This window comes from Siniperca chuatsi, linkage group LG20 (genome assembly GCF_020085105.1).
Source record: "Siniperca chuatsi isolate FFG_IHB_CAS linkage group LG20, ASM2008510v1, whole genome shotgun sequence".
NCBI lineage: Eukaryota > Metazoa > Chordata > Actinopteri > Centrarchiformes > Sinipercidae > Siniperca > Siniperca chuatsi.
In genome coordinates this window covers 12,620,877-12,641,288 of record NC_058061.1, presented here as the reverse complement: position 1 = coordinate 12,641,288, position 20,412 = coordinate 12,620,877, and the positions used below count along the sequence as shown (strand labels likewise).

General features: G+C 38.0%; 1 protein-coding gene and 1 long non-coding RNA gene across 6 annotated transcripts in view; one reads left to right on the top strand and one right to left on the bottom strand.

Annotated features, from left to right (window-relative positions):
* Positions 1–20,412, top strand: part of LOC122867308 (protocadherin-15-like) — a 176,968-nt gene that overhangs the window by 47,201 nt on the left and 109,355 nt on the right. For all 5 annotated transcript variants that reach the window (XR_006375892.1, XR_006375893.1, XR_006375891.1 and 2 more), the window contains 6 exons: positions 2,720–2,839; positions 4,344–4,454; positions 7,475–7,645; positions 15,730–15,838; positions 17,550–17,662; positions 19,399–19,605. Coding sequence is in view for 2 of the 5 variants with exons in the window: in XM_044177952.1 (XP_044033887.1) it covers positions 2,720–2,839; positions 4,344–4,454; positions 7,475–7,645; positions 15,730–15,838; positions 17,550–17,662; positions 19,399–19,605 (831 nt within the window). In the remaining 3 variants the exon portion in view is untranslated. The remainder of the gene's footprint in view (positions 1–2,719; positions 2,840–4,343; positions 4,455–7,474; positions 7,646–15,729; positions 15,839–17,549; positions 17,663–19,398; positions 19,606–20,412) is intronic.
* LOC122867310 lies at positions 200–12,318 on the bottom strand. Its single transcript, XR_006375895.1, has 3 exons — positions 12,252–12,318; positions 2,156–2,218; positions 200–408 (listed from the first exon to the last, which is right to left on the bottom strand). It is a non-coding gene; the product is annotated as an uncharacterized LOC122867310 (long non-coding RNA).

The window sequence follows — 20,412 nt, the reverse complement described above, 5'->3', positions numbered from 1 at the left end:
GCAAGTATGTTCATTAGGCTGACAGCTATTGTCCAATTCACTTCTGTTGCCCCCAGAACTCCAACCACCTAATGCAGTAAATTAAGAGAGTGACTCAGAAGTTCACCCAGCTTTATCTACATTAAACCTGCTTTTAGTTGTCTATTACTAACAATTATTGAGTAGAAATAAGTGAGGCAGACAGATTAAGAGAGGCAATATGGTTATTTATAAAAACGTCTAGGACACAATTTATGAGTTCACTGTAAAAGTTTCCGGGTACAAGGTGATCCTTGTGGCTGATTTCATGTGTTGGCACTGGTGCCTGAGTCTGGAGTTGTTTCATTAGAGCCGTATCCAAAAGTGGCAAAGTGACAGCATGAGACGTTCTGGAGACCATTGTTAGATCAGTGGGAGGCAGAGATAATGCTGTTGAGGGAAATGATGTAACAAATCATTGGTGTAGCACTTAAATTAAACTTAATCTCAAATGTTTCTTGTGCGGCCCGGAGATTAGACTTCTGTTTTGACACATAATCACAGAAAATACAGCACGGCAATTTATGGTTGGCAAAGTTCTCCCTTTCATGTGCTGTGGCAAGTGTTCAACTTTTGGGTTAAGTTATTTCTCTCAGAAAATCAAACTGAATATCTTTCTGAAAATCTAGCTTCTCTTTCTCTACATATGGTCAGTGAAATTTAAAGCACAAATGAAAGCCAAATTTTGTGGAGAGAAATTAGACTCAAAATGGTCAGAAATGAGTATTACATGATGTACAAATGGAATATAAGATTTACAAATGGGTACAATGATTTGTGCACAATTTTGGGTACTGACAAATGCGTGTTCCAATCCACACACAAATACCAAGCAATTTGAACACATGTAAAACAGTTTTACAAACGCACAAGTCACAACCAGAATAGATATTAATATTTTACATACAGATTTTTAACTTCAACTTCACAGATCTGATCATTTTCACTTTCAAAAAGCTTCCTGTGTATACAAATATCAATACATATTTGTGACATTCTGTTGTTTTTATTTACAGATTGTTAAATGTGTGTGCACGGATCGCCTGATACGCACAGATCAGGTTACATTTGTGTGTGGAGTTTTGAGACTCTTTTTACAGTCTCAAGCTCCACACCATGGAAAAACAAAAACGTTCGACTTCCGAGTATACAATTACCCGGATCTTCCGCATTGTGCTGCCCCACAGGAGCACACGTACTAGAGACTACGCAACTGTTGCTAGTGTAGCTAGTGTAACATCAGTTAAACAGCTACCACAGCATACATTAGTATATTGTCAGAGGTGCTGCATCTCTGTATCGAGAGCGGTTAACTACAAACTAGCTAACACAATGGTATTGACAAGTAAAAATGAAAGAAATGAAATATATTCATGTACAAGCTGAATTTGTTTTAACTTATAAAGAACATTTGTTAGCAACAAACAATTGGCAAACACTGAAACGAATAATGTGAATTTGATTGCCGTTTGCATTAAAATTGCTCTTCAGAAGCCACTGCTTGCAGCTCAACTCCTCAGTATACTCTCCATACTGTGGCTACTGTCGAGCTGGGTACAAAATCTGCTGCTGGTGGAGTGAGTTTATTTTGGACTACAGTCGGATTTTAGGCCCGATTCAAACCCTAATATCAGATGGATCACTACTGTGTTATATCATCTGAAAATCACAGAGCAAATATTTATATGAATACATTTCAAAGCTAAACTAAGTGAACCATACTCAAAGTGAGAATGAATCAGGAAGTTCACTAACACTTTGTGGCATATTGGATTGAATGGTTTGTAATTAGTTCATTCATTTTGTTAATTTTATACTGTGAAAAGGGTAGGCGTAATAGGGCTTCTACCTACACCCGTTTGGTCATTGCTGTAATTGTTGTAAATGTTTTGACACCGACTCATTATTTTATAACGGTGAGCATTTGTGTCAAATCTGTTTCTGTTTTATTATTATTTTTCTTCAGTGACCGAAGACCAAATTAAAGATATCTACACTTTCTTTTTGTTTTGTGAGTGACAAGTACTCTTAACATACCATACGTGATTTTCTATCACCCAATGTCCCGCTTTAATCAAAAGAAATTCTATTCAAGGGTGCACCAGTAGAGAACGCGCACCATGTATTAAGGCCTTACCGCAGTGGCCTGGGTTCGAGTCCATCCTGGGACCTTTGCTGCATGCCATCACCTCTCTCTCTCCTAAAAAAAAGGCAAAAAGCCAGAAAAACTAATCTTTAAAAAAAAATTCTATTCAATGGGGCAATGAGGTGTAGCAAACATTCACAGTAGTGACAGAGAGAAAGACAGAAAGAAGGTCGGACAAACCATGCTGCCTGTGTTTTTTTCTCCAGAGCAAATGAAAGCACACTATCAGCTGCAAGCTGATCTTCCTTTTCAAGCCCCATTTGAGCACAATAAACATAAAACTGCAAGTCATTTTCTGTTTGTTTTGTAGAGACATTAGGGTATCAAGATCCCTTATGGCCAGATGCATGTGAAGAGTTTTTTAATGTGTCCCTCCCTCATCTCTGCCACATACAGACAGTAGATGTTTGCAGCACACTGTAAGGAAGACAAGACAGGATAGAAGCTGTTTGATGTCAGTAGTACAGAGTATGAAAGTGTTTAAGGGTTTGACATCATGTAATGTGAGCTTATAGACAAATATATCGAAATTCTCTGTCTCTGTTGTGTTTTCAGCTGACGCCGGTAGGAACCACTATCTTCTCTGGTTTCTGGGGGAACAATGGGGCAACAGACATTGATGACGGTCCCAACGGACAGATAGAGTACACCATTCAGTACAACCCGAAAGAACCGGTAGGTTATCCATCTGCCTGCTGAGCTCTTTCAAGCATGATGTGGCCAGGTTTTACAGTATTTTAGTGTTGACACACATCTTTAAATGCTATTTTTTTTGTTTTAAAGTTTTTTTTACAAGTACGAAAACAAATGCAGGTCCACTGGGGTGAGGCGATACAAAAAAGTAAAACACTATATTATACTATACTAATTTTTTTTAAAGCATGTGATGTGGATGTAATAGAGGAACCTTGCAATAAGCATATTACAGTAACCGTATCGTAGAAAGGGTTTCAGTCGTAGTCATCTGGACACTGTTTTCAGAATCAAGACGTTTCGGCTCCTATCCGGAAATCATTCTCAATTGTGAAAAAATGGGACGGGAACTAGAAATTTAAGCTACTCTGTGTTACATAAGCCCTGCCCTCAGGAAGGAATCTGCCTGAGTATCTGTTAATTGCTAGTTTCACCTGAAACTGACTTAATAGTTTCCAAGATGGCCCAGTAATCAGGCCTATTGTTTTCTGGCTGCATCTACTTCATCACTGTTAAGTACCTGATTAGCATGTGATTGGCGTGACCAAGGTGTTAATACACTGTGATAGACTTTGGGCAGATTGAATCTCAGACCACCATTTCTGTTCAAAGAGGGGTTCTCTTTTTTCACAAAAAATGGCTTCCTTGACACTCAGTTCAAACCAACTCTTCTCTCTACTTAGAATCTTCACCTCTAAATTTCTAAATTAAATTTCTAGTTCCCGTCCCATTTTTTCACAATTGAGAATGACTTCCGGATGGGAGCCGAAACGTCTTGATTCTGAAAACAGTGTCCAGATGACTACGACTGAAACCCTTTCTACGATAGAACACTCCTGGGCGAATGAGGGACTACACACCTCAACATATTGATGAATATGTATTCCTTTATTGAAATAGTTGTATCAGTTTTATGGCAGGGTACACAATTTGAGAACTGAACTTGAAATCTTGTAAAGGACGAGTTTGGGTGCATTTATGTGTGCATACAGATGGTTACTAATACTGTTAAGTATTAAATCTTAATAAAATTACAGTAAAACTCTGTAGTGACGGTAAGCCAACAGGTCACTTTTTGCCAGCTTGTCAGATGGTTATATTCATAAAGACTTAAGGGAGAAGTGTACTATGTTTATTTACAGCAGCAGACTCTAGTTTGTTGATTCACTGTTGTTGCTAAAGGAGCTAACTGGCTAAATTTGGTAGCAGTTGTTGAGCTTGTTAGCTCAAGAGAGGCAGGGGGTACATGATTGGCTGAAAGGTGAGAGGGTGGTGACAACACCCCTGTCATGAAAAGTGAGAATATGAAATAAAATGTGACATTACGAAAAGTGACAGTCACTTCTACTACTACACTTTTACTGCTGTAACCTCTATAGTCCTCCCACTACTATTACATGTCTAAGCTTGTCTAAGCTCAAAAAATTAACTGTTTACCCTGTAAGTGACACAGTATGTTTGTGTTTGTTATCTGTGTGTGTTTCAGACAACAAACAGAACCTTTGACATCCCTCTGACACTGTTTGGCTCCGTAGTTCTCAGAGAAAGACTCAACTATGAGGAGACAACACGGTATCTGGTCATCATACAGGCAAATGTAAGTGGTTTTTGTTTTTAATATTTGTGTTTTAGTACACCGACACTTCTCTGCAGCCATCAAAGACCAGTTCTCAGTATGATAGTGTGATAGTATGATAGTATTTTTTCATATAAAATAAAAATTAGAATTTTTTTTAAAGGTAAGGTTTTCATCTGAGACCCATTATATAGGATGTCTGACAAAAATCTTGGACTATTTCTGCTCTGTTGAGTAGCCTTAAGAGAACTATAGGCGTATTGTTTTCCTCCTTTTATTTGACAGCACTCTGTTTATTACAGTGATCTACAATATAGTTAATTTCACTCAACAGACAAAACAGACTCATGGGGAATGGTAGTAGAAGTTTGAAGGATCTAAATTGATGCATGACATAAAATTGTTTAAGTAGCTGATTGCGCCATTAAGGTTTTTGTTATGACAGGAAACCCTTGCTTACAAAACATTTAGTTCTCAACTAAGTATTCTGGCAAATATTCATATGTCTCAAGGCCCATTTACCCTGAAAGCATTATTAAAAGTCAACAGTACACTGAAAGATTAATGTGTTTCTGACTGCTTGAAAGCCTGACGTATTCACCTTTGATTTGAATACAATGTTAAGAATGTTTTGAGTGGCTGTAAATTTGCTGAATATAAATTCTTAGCAAAGACTTAGAGACCATGTGCAACCAGGTGAAAAAAAACCTTGGAATAAAGCTGGCCTCTTCAGTGGTATTGTTATGTGAGGAAAAAATGAAGCAGTAATTGAGCCACGTAAACCTATAACCTTATTTAAATAATGTATCTAAATAACAGAATGATGCTATCTTTTAATTGCTATTTTATATTTTATCATATGCCTTAGATTTTACAGCTATAAATACATATCATTGGGAAATATACTTTTCCACTTTCTTTTAATTTGGCTATTTTGTTCTGAGAGCTTTACAAAATAAACAAAAATGGTTTGTATATATCTTAATTATTTTGAAATAAAAGCTGAAAACACAGCAGTTATATTGACCGTTCAGATGAATAGGCCTCTTGTTTGCTGTGAATGTGCTGAGCAGCTACCTTTGCACATAATTGGATGGCGGATACTTCACCAAAAGCAGATCAACAAGTAGACAGTAGCACTGGATTTAAAAATATGTACACAAAAGAGTGATTGCACATTCATGCCTAAGCAGAAATACTGTGAACTAGCTGTATAGATATTTTACTACAGCCTCAATGAAACCCAGCTATTTCAGCTGAAGGTCTCCAGAAGGTCTTCTTCTGGATAAAAACATCATAATATGCAAGCACATCTATTTTTCATTGTGTGTATCAAAGACGTAGATTTTGGTGTGGGGGGTTTCAAAAGCCTGAGACTTTTACACAATACAAACATTTTTCACTGGAATGTATTACTAGGATTAAATTAAAAAAATTGTGAAAAATGTGATAGGCCACCAGGTGTACCATTCATTCAGATAAAATGACAAGAGCTGGCTATATTTTTTGTTTGAATACCCCCTTTTAAAAAAAATACATTTTGTTTTGAATCCGAAAGCTTAAGGCCTACACAATACAAGCATTTTGACTGTGGTGTATTACTGGGATCAAGACTTGAAACATTCTTGTTCTGACTATACAAATTAATGTACTGTGAATGTCAATAATTACTCAGTACTCAATTAAACATGGTTTTTGTAATATAATTTATAATATATTATAAACAGTGGGGGAAGAAGTACTCTTACTCTTTTACTTAAGTAAAAGTAGTAATACAACCATGTCAAAGATGTTCTCATCCTGGGCAGACGGTGAGCACTTGCTGTGAGATCACGAAAATATCTTTGAAGATGCAAACGTCACAAATGGGGCTAGAGAAAGCACCACTGCAACTACATGCTGCTAACATTGGGAACAAAGCAGTATTTTTTACATGCTATCAGCAATGTCAAAACAAAAGTCAGAAGCTTTGTTTTATGCAGTCTGTGGTGTAAACCAGATTTACTGGTGGAAATGACATGTTGAAAGATTCCCTGCGGAGACTAAATTGCTATGACATTATATGTGTGTTCAGGAAAAATCGGTTCAAGTTACACCTGAGAAGGTGTTTAGCAACTGGATTAGCTACAATTTACAAACTGTGCATCACTCACCCCTTATCATGTAATAAGGTATGCTTATTTTCTTAAATTACAGCAGTAAGATTAGGTTGTTGGAGATTGGGACAACTTTTTTGATGACTTGATGAAATGGTATAGACTTTGTGCTTAATCTGCTTTGTATTTTCAGTCTAATCTAATTTATGTCCGTCAATGAATTGTGTAGCGTTATTTGCTATATTTAATTTAAATTTTTCTTCTGCCCAGTCATTGAATAGCCAATTGTGAACGAAGGCATTATCTTTTGTTATTTTATTAATAATTAATTAATACTTTACTTGTCTTTATTTAATCCATTGCTCAAATGCCTAATCTACTTGGATTGTGCTGCAAAAAAAGAGTTGGCACCACTAGTTAGCTAGCCTTTCCCTTATCTAATAAATGTCCTTTTATGAAGCCTGGAAGATGTTAAACATTATTTGCTAATTCTTTAAATTTTCTTTGGCCACTTACTGAACAGTGACAAATGGGAGTGGGAGCACTGCAATGTTATTTGAGTTAATTTAATATGTTGGTTGAATTCCCTATTTACTTGTTTTTGTTGATAAAATAGCTTTTATTGAGGTAAAATATATTTCCATACATTTGTAATTTGAACCAGTTATAAATGCATTAGAGGTGTGTTTATCTTCTCTCGATGTGGTATAAATAGACAATTCAGATGGTAAGTCAAGTAGACACCAGCCTTTGAAGGCATTGAGAGTTCCCTGCAGCTTTGTTCATTTGATTTTCTGAAAATATTCAGCAGGACTATGTTGTGGTCACTTTCTATTCAAGACATGAAGATAAAGACATGCAAATATCTTAATAAGAAAGTGCAAATAAGAAAGTGCAGTATCATCCAAAAGTAAAATAGTAAAATCTCTCTCTCTCTCTGTCTAGGACCGAGCCCCCTATCCCACTGAGCGCCGCACAGCCACCACCACTCTAACTGTGGATGTACTGGATGGCGATGACTTGGGGCCCATGTTTCTACCATGTGCGCTTGTGGGAAACACCCGTGACTGTAGTCCCATCACGTATAGGGCTAATGTACTGGAGCTGACAGAGCCGGTAAGTGTGTGCCTGTTATGTACCTTCTATTATATACTGTATTGTATTTGTGTGTATGGTGCAGAGGGCATGTTTCTATCTGTGTCTGTGTGATTGTGTGCATTGCTGCATTACTTATTGCCTTCAGCAGACTTGTATGCGCATTGTTTTTAGTTTTACACTTTCGTTTAGTGCACTTTTGTGACATAAGATAGTTTTGGCGGTCTTTACCTTTTTAGGTTTAGATTAAGGTTAATAGTGAGCTAATATCTCAGTGCTCCTGTTCACAATTTTGTACGCTTCTACTTATACATACCCATATTTAACTGTTAATTATTCCAAGACCATGAAGAACTGATGCTGCTCCTGTGTATCTACTGACTTTAGTAATATTACACAAATCATTTGTCAACCCCTTGAAATCCAGTGAAATTAAATTATTTTAGCGGGTTACAAATGGTTTAGAAACTTACTCTTATATTGAAAAGATTGTGTGCTTCAAAATGAGGCCTTGTTTGGCCATGGATATCTGCTTTGTCACACATGGTATAACATGTCTGTATCACTCCCGCAGTTAAGGTAAAAATATGAAACGTGTTTATTCAACTTGCCATTTAAAACTTGTTTCGCTGCAAACTAGCCGTTTAATGTGTAAAATCATATACGTGGCCTCAAAAAATATGCACTCCTGTTCTGTATGTGAACTCCAGCAGAATAAGCAATTAGCACAATTTGAAACATGAACTGATATTTTATTGGAAATAAGTTGTTAGTAGTCAGAAAATGTGGCCTGTAGAGTTATAATCAGAATCAGAATCAGAAATACTTTATTGATCCCCGAGGGGAAACTCTTTTGTTACAGCTGCTCACTATCACGTCAGTGCACACAGGGATAGAAGTACTAAGCAAATCAAAATATAATGCACTACAATACAGGTAAGATAAATTAAGTACAAAGTGAAAGGTTACATTTTTATGTTACAGATGATTTATTGTTCTTTACTTTTGAGATTATACCAGGTGTTAATGTTTTCCTGAAAAAGATCTATAGCGAACTTAAATTGCTATCTTAAAAGCTCTGCAGCTCTGTTAATTAAGTGGAAAGCTAGTGTGTTAAATGACCCTAAGAGACTGTTTTGGACAATAAGTCAAAGTTAGTTATGTTCTTTCTGACAGATTGTACTGTAAATCTCTTGTGTATGAACAAGTATTATTTAAGAGTGAGTCTGCAACACTATGGTATGTATTTATGCTTACACAGCTGTATATATCATTTTGCATTTGTATCTCAGGTATTTAGCTGATGCTGTTATCCAGAGCGACTTACAATACCACTTAAATGAGACAAAGTTGCTGCGGGCAAAATCCTCAACTCTGACAAGTCAGCAGAGCATTCATCCCTTACCACACACAAGCACACACACACACACCCTTGATGGTGACAAGCTAGCAGTGCGTTCATGCCTTAACACCCCCCTCATCCACCTACAGTACACACACACACACTCACTCACTTTACTCCAGACACACTGAGGGAACTCTTTCTCTGTCTCTCTCTCTGTCTTATCTCTCCTCACTCACACACACACACACACACACACACACACACACACACACACACACACACACACACACACACGCACACACAATTTTCTCCAAGCTAGGAGAGACACAGCGAGGAACAACAGGAGTAAATCAACTTTACACCTTGTGGTTTTGAGAAGGAGCAAGTATACGCAGACAAGGACAGGGTTTTACAATGCAGAGGTAGGGGGGGATGAGGTGGAGGGGGGAAGGTAGAGGGGGGAATCAAACAGGGAGAAAAAGAGGTAAAGGCAGACACAGAAAAGTTATGCTGGGAAAATACTTGAGGGGTTTTAAAATCTGAAGCGATGCTTAAAACACATTGCATCAAACACAAAGATTGTTTCTCACTTGTCAATTTGGTCCCAATATACAACTGCTGCTGACTCCAGATGCTTCACTGATTTCAGTATTTATAATCTTAAAACATCACAGCAGTAAAGAAAAATGGGATCATTCAGGCAAACTGAGGTTGCTTTGCTTCTCCTTTCTATTTCTTTGAATGAGACTGTGATCCTTGCTCACTACAGGAGTTGGGACCTTTGCAGATGACAGTTTAAAGCTCATGTTTAGGACACCTGATGACATTTTTCACAGCAGATATTTTGACATGTCATAGTAGGAAAAGCACAAGTTTACTTCAAATTAATGATGGCTGCATCCCATGTAGTTTTGACCGGTTCCAGGGCCCTTGCATTGTACATGCTGGCTCACTGGCATGGCTTAATTGGCCATTGCTAACAGCCATCGTTAATTTTATTAGTTACACCGGTGCTTCTCCTGCTATGACAAGTTAAAATATCTGTGTGAAAAGATCTATTAATAAAATCTGGGCCAACCAAATATTCTGACCAAGCCTCCATTTTGTACTTGTCCTACTGTCAATTAGGAATGTAACTTTAATTTAACAATTTTATATTTCTAGGATGGAAATATATTTAAAGGGGCACTCCTCCTCTACATGAATTTTGGTGTACTCGTCATGAGTATTACATAGCCTGTGAACAGTTGTATAATGTCTTCTGTAGCTCTGAACGGAGCTTTCCAAAGTCTGAGAAAATAACCCAGATGACGTCATAGTGATATTATCAGGGTTAAGTTGGATTAGGCTTGGAGACTACAAATTTATAACAGAAAGCCTGCAATACAAACTGTGGGGCATGGACTTTGAAAGATATGGGCATTAACCAGGCAGGAAGGGTCTAACAAAAGATGCTACTGGGTAATGTAGGATCCAGTGTTTTGGAGCTTGACCCATACTAGGCACTAAAATACAAGATATATCAGCAGCCTCAGCTGCATCAATTTTGACCTTTTTTTCCTTGTCTTTCGCAAGTCTCTCAAGTGCAATACTAAATCCTTTGAGTATCCCTTTACTGTATTTTAGTTTTCACATATTTGTAAAGGTAGATTGACTGATAACAATTATTTTCTGATTTTATTTCCATTATATTATAAAATGAAATATGAACGTTTGAATAAGGCATCCAGGAGTTTGAAGGCTTATCAGACAACAAGACCATGTACAGGGGTTTCAACTCACTTACGATGAAGGATTTTACAGCTCTTGAAGCGTATCACAGCAGCAATAATTGTCTACATCTTGAACACAATGCTACACCGTTCACACATACTTGACGTGCCCCCCCGACCAACCCGCCCAACCAATCCAAGGAGGCTGCGTTTTCTGACAGTTCGTCTGCACACGTTTCAGATCCAGAGGAGGAAGCAGCAGATTGAATGCTATCAAAAGTCAAAGAACTTCAGAGCTAGCATAAGAAGCAGTATCCACCATAGCTCAACAAATAAAAAAAGATACAGATAATCAAACACCCAAAAACCAAAGGGAAAAAATGTCACACTATTCGTGAAATTCACCACAAAAACACAAAAGCTTTTTCCCAAAACAATCATATACTTTAACTAAACTATTTCAGGTCATTTAAATAAATGCATGTTTATGCCAACAGCATGATCTCTCCCATTAGGTTCGCCTGAATGCACCTCTCTCTATTCAAAGCAGCTGTCTCTCAGGGGCCCTGTTTGATGGATTAAGACCAGACTTTGAAGCCATCCAACATGAGTACTCTAATACATTCTGCTTGAATGAACCCCAATATAGTGAATGTAGTTTACACTCAGGGTTCACATTTTGCTCCCCTCAAGCTGTCATCAAGCGGAAAGAGGAAGCCAGAGGACAGAGGAGGACAAGAGGATAGATAGATAGATAGATAGATAGATAGATAGATAGATAGATAGATAGATAGATAGATAGATAGATAGATAGATAGATAGATAGATAGATAGATAGATAGATAGATAGATAGATAGATAGATAGATAGATAGATAGATAGATAGATAGATAGAAATTGGAGATGTGATGAGAGGTGGAAATACAAACCGAGTGGAAAGGACAGCAAAGAGCTACTGTTGCTGGGGTATAAGCAATATGGGGAGGTTAAGTAAGGAGAGGAATGAACGAAGTCAAGGCACTTGGGCCCCAACTCAGAGCCTTGGAGCCAACATAACTGTTCTCTCTCTGTGTGTCTTTCTCCGTCACACACACACACACACACACACTAAGATGCTGGTCATTTATGCCAAGGAGTTGGCTGTCTGGCCATGTTTACACATACACTTCAAAAACGTTGCTGCCTCTGCAACTCAGTAATGTGTAGCTGTAAGGGAAAAATAGATTATTGAACAGTAGAGTAAACAACTTTCCCAAGCCCTGACCCGTTATTAAGTTTGTCATTACGTCAGACTAACAATTGATTGTCTACAAGTTGCATAAAGATGCACAAATTTCAAAGACTACAGCACTATATGCGCTAACTTTATTTTGTAGCTGCTTTCAACACAGACTACAACTTTGCAGCACTGCACTGCACTGCAATGTGGAAATAGCCATCTGTTATTTTTTTTTATGTGATAGGGGAGGGCTGTATCCCTGTTGCACCATGGAGAACGTCTTGCCATGCGCTCTTGTATAGCTCACACATAGTGTGACATAGTGACATAGTGTGATACACAAAGCCTCACCTGACCACTAGACGCCCTCAGCGGTTTCTCCCTCCTCTATTGATCTCCTCACTGCTCTGGGGATCAGCCACCTGCCTGCACAGCTGCTGCTCTTTTGCTCATTAGTTCCTCAGTATATATAAAAGGCACACACATTTGCCAGGTGGTGTTGTCTAGTTGTTGTTGAGTCTGAGTCATTCATGTCTGCTTGATACCTGTTGCTGATATTCTGCCTGCTGATTTGGCAGTGTTTTCTGCCTGCCTGCCTGCATGTTTGAAAGACCAGTGAGTGAAGAGGCTTTTAACATTATGTGCCCAGCTTTTTGTGTTTGCTCGGGGGCCCACATTTTGGACCTGTGTCATTAAGTGAGTTCAGTGTTGTCAGGCTCTCCTTGAAATATCTGTTTTTTACTAAACCTAAGGTTGGTAATTGCAGATAACTGAACAGTTTACTTACTTGCTCTAGTAACCCCAGTTTTTCCAAGTCAGCACTTGCACATGAAAGAGGCAGCGTTAAATAAAAAATAAATACACTTAAAAAGGAAAAAAGCTTATCAAATGTGAATATTTGCTCTTTTTTAAGTTGTTTTAACTGCTTAACTGTTTTTTTTTTAGGGTTTAACTGTTGGTTGGGCAAAACAAGTCATTTGAATACATAAACTTTGACTTTGGGGAAACTGTGATGGGTCTTAAAAAAATAATTTTTGGACATTTTATAATTGATAATGAAATCAATTGTTAGGTGCAGACCTAATTAAAGTAAGTTACACCAGTGATAATAATAATAATATAATAAAACTTTATTTATAGAGCACTTATCAAAACAAAGTACAAAGTGCTTCACAACAAGAGAAATAAAATACCACAGTAAATGAAATGGTGATGGAATAAAATACCCAACAATAATATATAGGATTAAAGAAAATAATAATAATAATAATAATAATAATAATAATAATAATAATAATGAACAGATGAGACATGTTGTAAAAACAATAAAACAGTGTGCTAGCATTAATAAAAAGCTTTTGAGAAGTTATTTCAAAGATGTCACAGATTCCGCAGGCCTCAGATCTTCAGGCGGGGAGTTCAGGGGCCCTGACTGAAAAAGCCTGGTCTCCTTTAGTCTTGAGCCAGGACTTAGGCACAGCCAGCAGAGCCCTGCCTGAGGATCTGAGGCTGCTCTCTGGCTCTTAGGGGAGCAGCAATTCAACAATTAATTGATTGATTAAAGCCTGATGAAAACTTTGCCCGAAGTGCTGTGTATATTATATGTACTGTATACTGTATGGACAAAAGTTAATTGTTGGGTGGGTGATACTGGGTGGAACTATCTAAAATTACATCTAACACAGGATGTTTCTGTAAACTAGGTAATTTACATACCTGCCTAATTGGCCCCTTTCTATGCAAATGAGCCTCATTGCAAAACAAGGTCAAATTCACAAACACCACCGCTAATAGCCACAAGCAGTTAGAGTGAAATTATTAGCATCTTCAGAGAGTTGGTGGTAACTGAAGTGCATTTATAAAGGGGCGTCACACCCGGACTTTCCAGTGATCATGGCAGCAGTGATTGTAGCCAGGCAAAGCAATAGCACATCATAGTACATCATATGCGCACAGGTGGCACAGAGACAGTACAATACCTGACATCCACCATAAGGGAATGAAACTGTAAAACAACATAAAGCCTGCTGCTGTGAGAAACAGACGATGGTTACGTACAGTCTAGCATGGAGCAGAGTAGGAGAGAAAACAGCTCTCCATGCGCCCAGAGGCATGAAGGAGAGCGTACAGTTAAAGCACCACAAATAACAATCTCACTACACAGAATGAGTGATAGAAAAATAGATATCCCGCAGATAGAAATGAATGAAAGAGCAGGGGGAGTTATTGGATAATTAGTATAATTATAATAAGAAATCAAATATCTCTTTCCACATACGTGGAAAGTTGGCTATTGTTCTTGCAGCTGCATTTGTAACATTTTTTTGACTCAAACGTTAACCATGTTATGTGATCTGCTACTTCAGTACACCTTAAGAACAAATATTACTGGGGCCACTACAGAAAATTGCAGATGAACATTTAACAGATGCAAAACAATGGCAAATTGCACTCAGCTGCAAAACTTTCTGGGCGTGCTTGTGCTGTAAAATCATTAGCGAAATATCTTTTGTGAATCAGACCTTGAAACGGCGCAGGTAGCAGTTGCAAATGATGCGCAGTTCATGGTGCTATCAGCGGCTGCAATTCATTCTTTGTGAATTCGCCCCTCAGTGTTCTCAGGCTGTCTTTCTCTGAGTCCACCTTTCTTTGCTGCATTTAGGCTACATCTCACTCTGCTCCTTGTTTACCCTCAACTCCTGGCAGATTCATCTCCCTTCCATATATTTACACCCTCTTTTACTCCACTTCATTACTCTCCATAACTTCTTCGCTGCCTGTGTCTCCCTGCTCTCCTCTCTCAGTGACGGCAGCAGGAGATAAAGCTCTATGATGGCTAGTAGATTTTAAGTGCTGCATGACAGGTGCGGTGGTAAAGTATTATAGCAAGTGTATGAGCGTACCATCGTGTACAGTGCATATGCGTGTGCTGTTGCATTCATGCACATTTGGTAATATGCGCAGTCTTGTTGTTGTGCTTGACTTTACATTTTACAGCTTGTAATGTAATGTTTCTCCCATTGGGGGCCTTCATATTACCACACCTCAGCATATTACACTATGATAAGTCAACATTGTAGCCTGGCCACCCTTGCATACAGATACAGATCCACACTAGCAGGCTCATACTGTGTGTGTGTGTGTGTGTGTGTGTGTGTGTGTACCGAGTAGATAGACATTTATTGTATATAGCCAAACAGGTACAATAAATGCACAATAGAAATAGGTCCTGGTTGTTATTCTGTGTTATGATTTCATTTTACTGAATGTGATCATTTTCTTCTTTCCACTCAAAATTTTATGTGGGGGCGTGCGCATCCATGTATACTCTACATGTGATTTCAAGTATACCACTGTGTGTTTTTGCCAACAATTGATTTTTCTATTCTGCAGCATTCTTTTTAACTCTCGCTTGCTTTGCTGTCATGCTCAGAGCTTGTTGTTACATACATAAATAGCAAAGCTTTTCTTTATATCTTAGAACAACTGAGTGGGACAGACCCCCAAGAAATTATTTTATTTATATCCCTCGCCATTTTTGGCTGTTGCTTTAGCTGTTGTTGTTACAAATGTTCCTGGTAAACTAGGTTGGGTCAAAAATTGTTTAAAGATTAAGGTGATCTATTCTGATGACGCAAATTACAGCAGGCACTGTTTGCTTGTTTGTTTGATTCTTTCTTTGTTTTTCACTCTCAAAAGTCATGCTATTTTCATATATGGTGCAAAGTTCTCAATTACTGTATCCCGTTTTTGCTGGGTCTGATGTATTTCGTACTAATCTTGTCTGTTTTGTCATATTTGTAGGTAATGATTGTGATTCTGTTTCCAGAAAAAGGTGAATCCCGTCAATGTGACTCCACCCATTCAAGCTGTGGACCAAGACAGGAACATACAACCTCCCTCTGACAGGCCAGGGATTCTTTACTCCATCCTCATTGGTAGGTTTGCATTTTTTTTTGGGTTGCGTTAGTTGGCACTAGCATTGGGCAATAAGGCAATATATACAGTGAGACAATTTGCGTAACATCCACAGATTTAAACCATTGTCAGCAGCGTTGCAAATCAGTGAGCAGGATTGCGTAATGGCAGTAGTGAATATTTGAATTATATGTGCAAACATTTGATGACATACCTTAATTTCAAGTATTTAATTTGTGTTAGCCAAAAACAGATCTTTCTATCTGTTTTTAACCCATAAACAGTTTATTCAATTTTTCCAAAAATGTTACTATATTGCAATATAAAATTACATATACCATGATAGATGATTTTATTCATATAGCCGACTCCTAGTTCGCACAGAAAGAGATACAATCTCCCTGATTTATTCATTGATCCATTTAATCAATTTTATCAAGTGAAACTTTAATTTAAAAAAAATGTTTTAAGGACAAAATCCCAAATTCTGTCCTCTTGAGTTAACCCTGGTTGGTCACACAAAAAGCAAAGCGAAAATTATCTAATGGACCATTTACCTACAACTATAGAGATAACTCTGTAATTCAGAATGACATCAGCACATCTGTTCATAGAGGGCTTCAAGGAACCAAATCTTGTCAAATGCAGATCTGTGGTCTCAGGGCTCCTTAGCCCAAGGTCTAATTGTTAGAAATAGAAAAGGATTATAAGGTTTTTTTCAGAAAGGCACTTACATTTTTAGTTGCAGGTTTAACTCAGCAAAGTAAAACTGTATGTGAAGTAATTGTTAACAGGATGCTAATAGCCAGTGCAAAGGATGTTTCCAAAATTAGAGAATTGTCTGCTTCATAAGTACCTTAAGTTGAAAGTGATTTGTAACAGTGCACCATCGCTGCAACACATTGTGATTATTGTTCGACACTGTAAAATGCAGAGTCACAAAATAATTTGACTTTTACTCATGAGGATCTACATAGTCCGTAAAAATTTACTGACATGACTTGACACAGACTTGATTACATTTCCCAGTCTCCTCCTGGGAAACTAATCTCTGTCTGAATAAGGATTATGAGAGTAACAGTGTCACAAAGGGCAAAAAATCTGTTGGAAAGATTTGAAAATGAAAAAAATAAAGCTGCAGCTGAGGGTCAGTTGAAGAAGCTTCAGTGTATAAAGATAGTGGTTTTAGCTCTAGTAGCTTTCATCAGACAATATATGAACAGTGGTTGGTGGACGACAGTGGCTCTGGACGACAACATTATTTTAAAGAACAGATCGTTGTTAAGTTGCAAGTGTAACACTGAGAGTGTATTCACTGAAGCCTTGATTCTTGGACACGAGGACATACCTTAAGAAGAAGAGGCACTCACATAAACATCCGTAACCACTTGTGCACATGTGCCTGTACTGCTGCTCCCCTCACCAGAACTTGATTTCCCCACTGAGCAATGCAGCATTCCAAATGACCAAAAATGTATGTGTGTTTGTGCATCCCCACCTATGGAGAGCACACACACACACACACACACACACACACACACACACACACACACAGACACACACACACACACTTTCATACACCGCCTAGACACCCACTGGCCAACATATATTGATTCTTAAACCAATTACTGACGTATCTCCCTCTCTCTCACACACACTACCCCGTTTTTGGATAATTTGTTTTTGCTCTGTTCTTACTGTTTGTATCTTATTACCTGCTCTCTCTCTCAGGCAAACCAGAGTCCTATGCAGAATATTTCAGCTTAAACAGAACCACAGCGGCGCTCCTGCTACTAAAGCCCATCGATAGAGAACTCTACCGCAGATTTGATCTGGTTATCAAGGTGAGAAACACTGGAGTGGTTTAACTTGATTTTCTCTCAGCAAGTTTCTTGTGGAAACAGCAATCCCCCCTCCTCAATGTGTGTGTGTGTTTTTTTTCTGCTTTTAACCCCCAAATACCCATCAAGCTGTTGATCAGTAAATCTGTAAGCATAAATAAAGACTAAATGTTGCTCCTCAATGTATTTATTTGGTGCTTCCTGGTTTCTGTGAATTAAATGTCAATTGTAAAGCATTAGAACCCATGCTCTGTGAAGGTGTTTTGTCTAAATTAGGCTGGTAATGGAATTACACCACCAAGCATACATCAAGTTCTGCTCTACTGAAAGTGAAAATGTAATTTTTCCTCTAGGATGTTTTTGCTGTAGTTAAAGGTATGTGTGGATGTGTGTACATGAGTGTACAGATATTGTGTTTATAAAATAACAGTTCATTAGTTGTGCTTTTGGGATGGTAAAAGCTGTTGGATCCCACATGAACTAATGAATGAGGGGAGGAGGAGGCAGAGACAGCAAAACAGCAACCACAGTGAGATGTAGATGACACTGGCGAAAGAAAAGAAGACACATAGGAGAGACAAACAGAAAAACACACAGGTATACAGGCAATCAAGCAGTTGTATAGTCACGTATTTTAGATTGTCAGACTTCAATAAACATAGGCACGGGAGAGTTGAAGGGGAGGTGGGGAGGGAGAGACGTGAGACAAAGATACTGTGTGGGGTGAATTTGAGTCATACCAAATCTTAAGACAGAGACATGAAACACATATTGATATCATTCAGTTTGACTTACACTTACTGTGGGTATCATTAGCTCCGATTTCTGACATTACAAAAGCCCATTTGATAAGCTTTAAAGGGGTCTTTCTCTCTTGATAGCTCTAACTTTTTCTGTAGAATATTGGGTCCCAAATAGATATACACATTGGTGTTGGCATGTTTTCATCAGATTAGCAAAACTTTTTTGATTTACTCCATTTTCACAAAAAGTCAAATTTTACACTAAGCTGATTAAAAATAGTAAAAGGACAAGTAGCTCTTCATGCTGAAAAAACTCAGAAATCCACTCTAAAATACAAGGACGTTGCTCGGACGGGATTTGAATTGCAGGAGGACCAGTAAGTTCACAGAAAAACAGTAGGTAATTACGGCTGTAATTATTGCTGGGGTGGGGGTGAAACATACGTACGGGTTAAAATCACTGACCTTAGCAGGTAATGTTAAAATCACCCCACCACCACTAGAGATATAAATTCAGTCAGAATGGGGCTTTAGCAGTACAGTACTTTGAGGTAAAATTTAAACTGCACTACACACAGTTATTTTGTTTATCCCATCAGCCTAATTCACAAACAATAAAAAGCAAAGAGAAAGATTTGCCGTATTTGTCTAATAAAATTTGGTCTTTGGAAAATTGTTTCTGCTTTAAAAAGTGACAAATTGATAAAACTGACTGACCAGTGACTAATGACTCAACCTCACCAAAAATTGCAGTTCTTTTACATCCAACTTTGCATATAAGAAAGCAAATAGGCTTTGTTTGTTATTAAACCCAAAATGTAGAACTGGCATGTGTTGGTAATATAGCATTTGTCAGAACTCAATTGACTACTATCTTATTACATATTATGTGAAGCATTATCATTAAAAACCACTTCAGCAGCAGGAATAGTGGCTGGTGGAGTACAGAAGGTGAATCACAGCCAAAATGAACAATTATTTTCTCTCTCCCTTTAGGCAGAGCAGGACAATGGCCACCCCTTGCCAGCATTTGCCAACCTCCAAATCGAAGTTCTAGATGAGAACAACCAGGCACCATACTTCCAGGAGACGAGTTACCATGGCTACGTCAGTGAAGCATCACCAGTGGGAACCACCATAGCGACCAATGCCAGCCTGTCTGCACCGCTGGCCATCATAGCTCTGGATAACGATGTGGAGGAGGTGAGGATGAAAGCATACAGAGTTGACTAAAGACATTATAGGCTGATGAATACTCGTGTTCTGACACATCAAATTATAACACTCAATAGTCAGAATAATGATACTCTAAGTACAACTTAAGAGGTTATCAATATACTAATATACACATAGCGTTTTTGCCTTTGTGCAAATACATAAATTGAATTTTAGTATTTATGAAAAACAGATTTTTATTTTATTTTTTTCCACATTCAAATAAACACAAGATATGTTATGTATGTATTATGTTGCAGCCCTATGCATCTGAGGAGTCACTTACATGATTTGTTGCATCTACTTCCTTATTAGCCTACAGCCAATAAGATGCCTGAAGTTATCAGCTGAGCTCGTTTATTCTATTTTGGCCTCCTTTTGTTGAGTTCTCTGAAGCTTCAACTGGTTGACGTTAGCAAGGACTGTGTCTTTGACAACAGAAACTAGAACTGATTTACTCTAAACTTCAATACCTATTGCCCAGTGTTTCATGGCAACTTCGCTTTAGTTTGCTTTTGAGACATTTGGAAATTGACGATTCGCTAAGCCCCCTAGTTACTGTTGATAGGCCTGTCAAGCTTTCCATTCTCGCACGGCACATATGCAGTTTACAGTGATAATGCTGGATTTACCACTCGAAAATCATAGTAATTTTTGAAACAATGGGTCCTTGATTTTGGACAGAGGTAGACAAAAACAGGCTTTGTATTTCTCGCCAGCGACTTGTCAACTTTGCCAGCTGAAATAACAATTGTAGCGGGCAGATTTTATTAGCTGTAGCTAGCTAGTTAATTA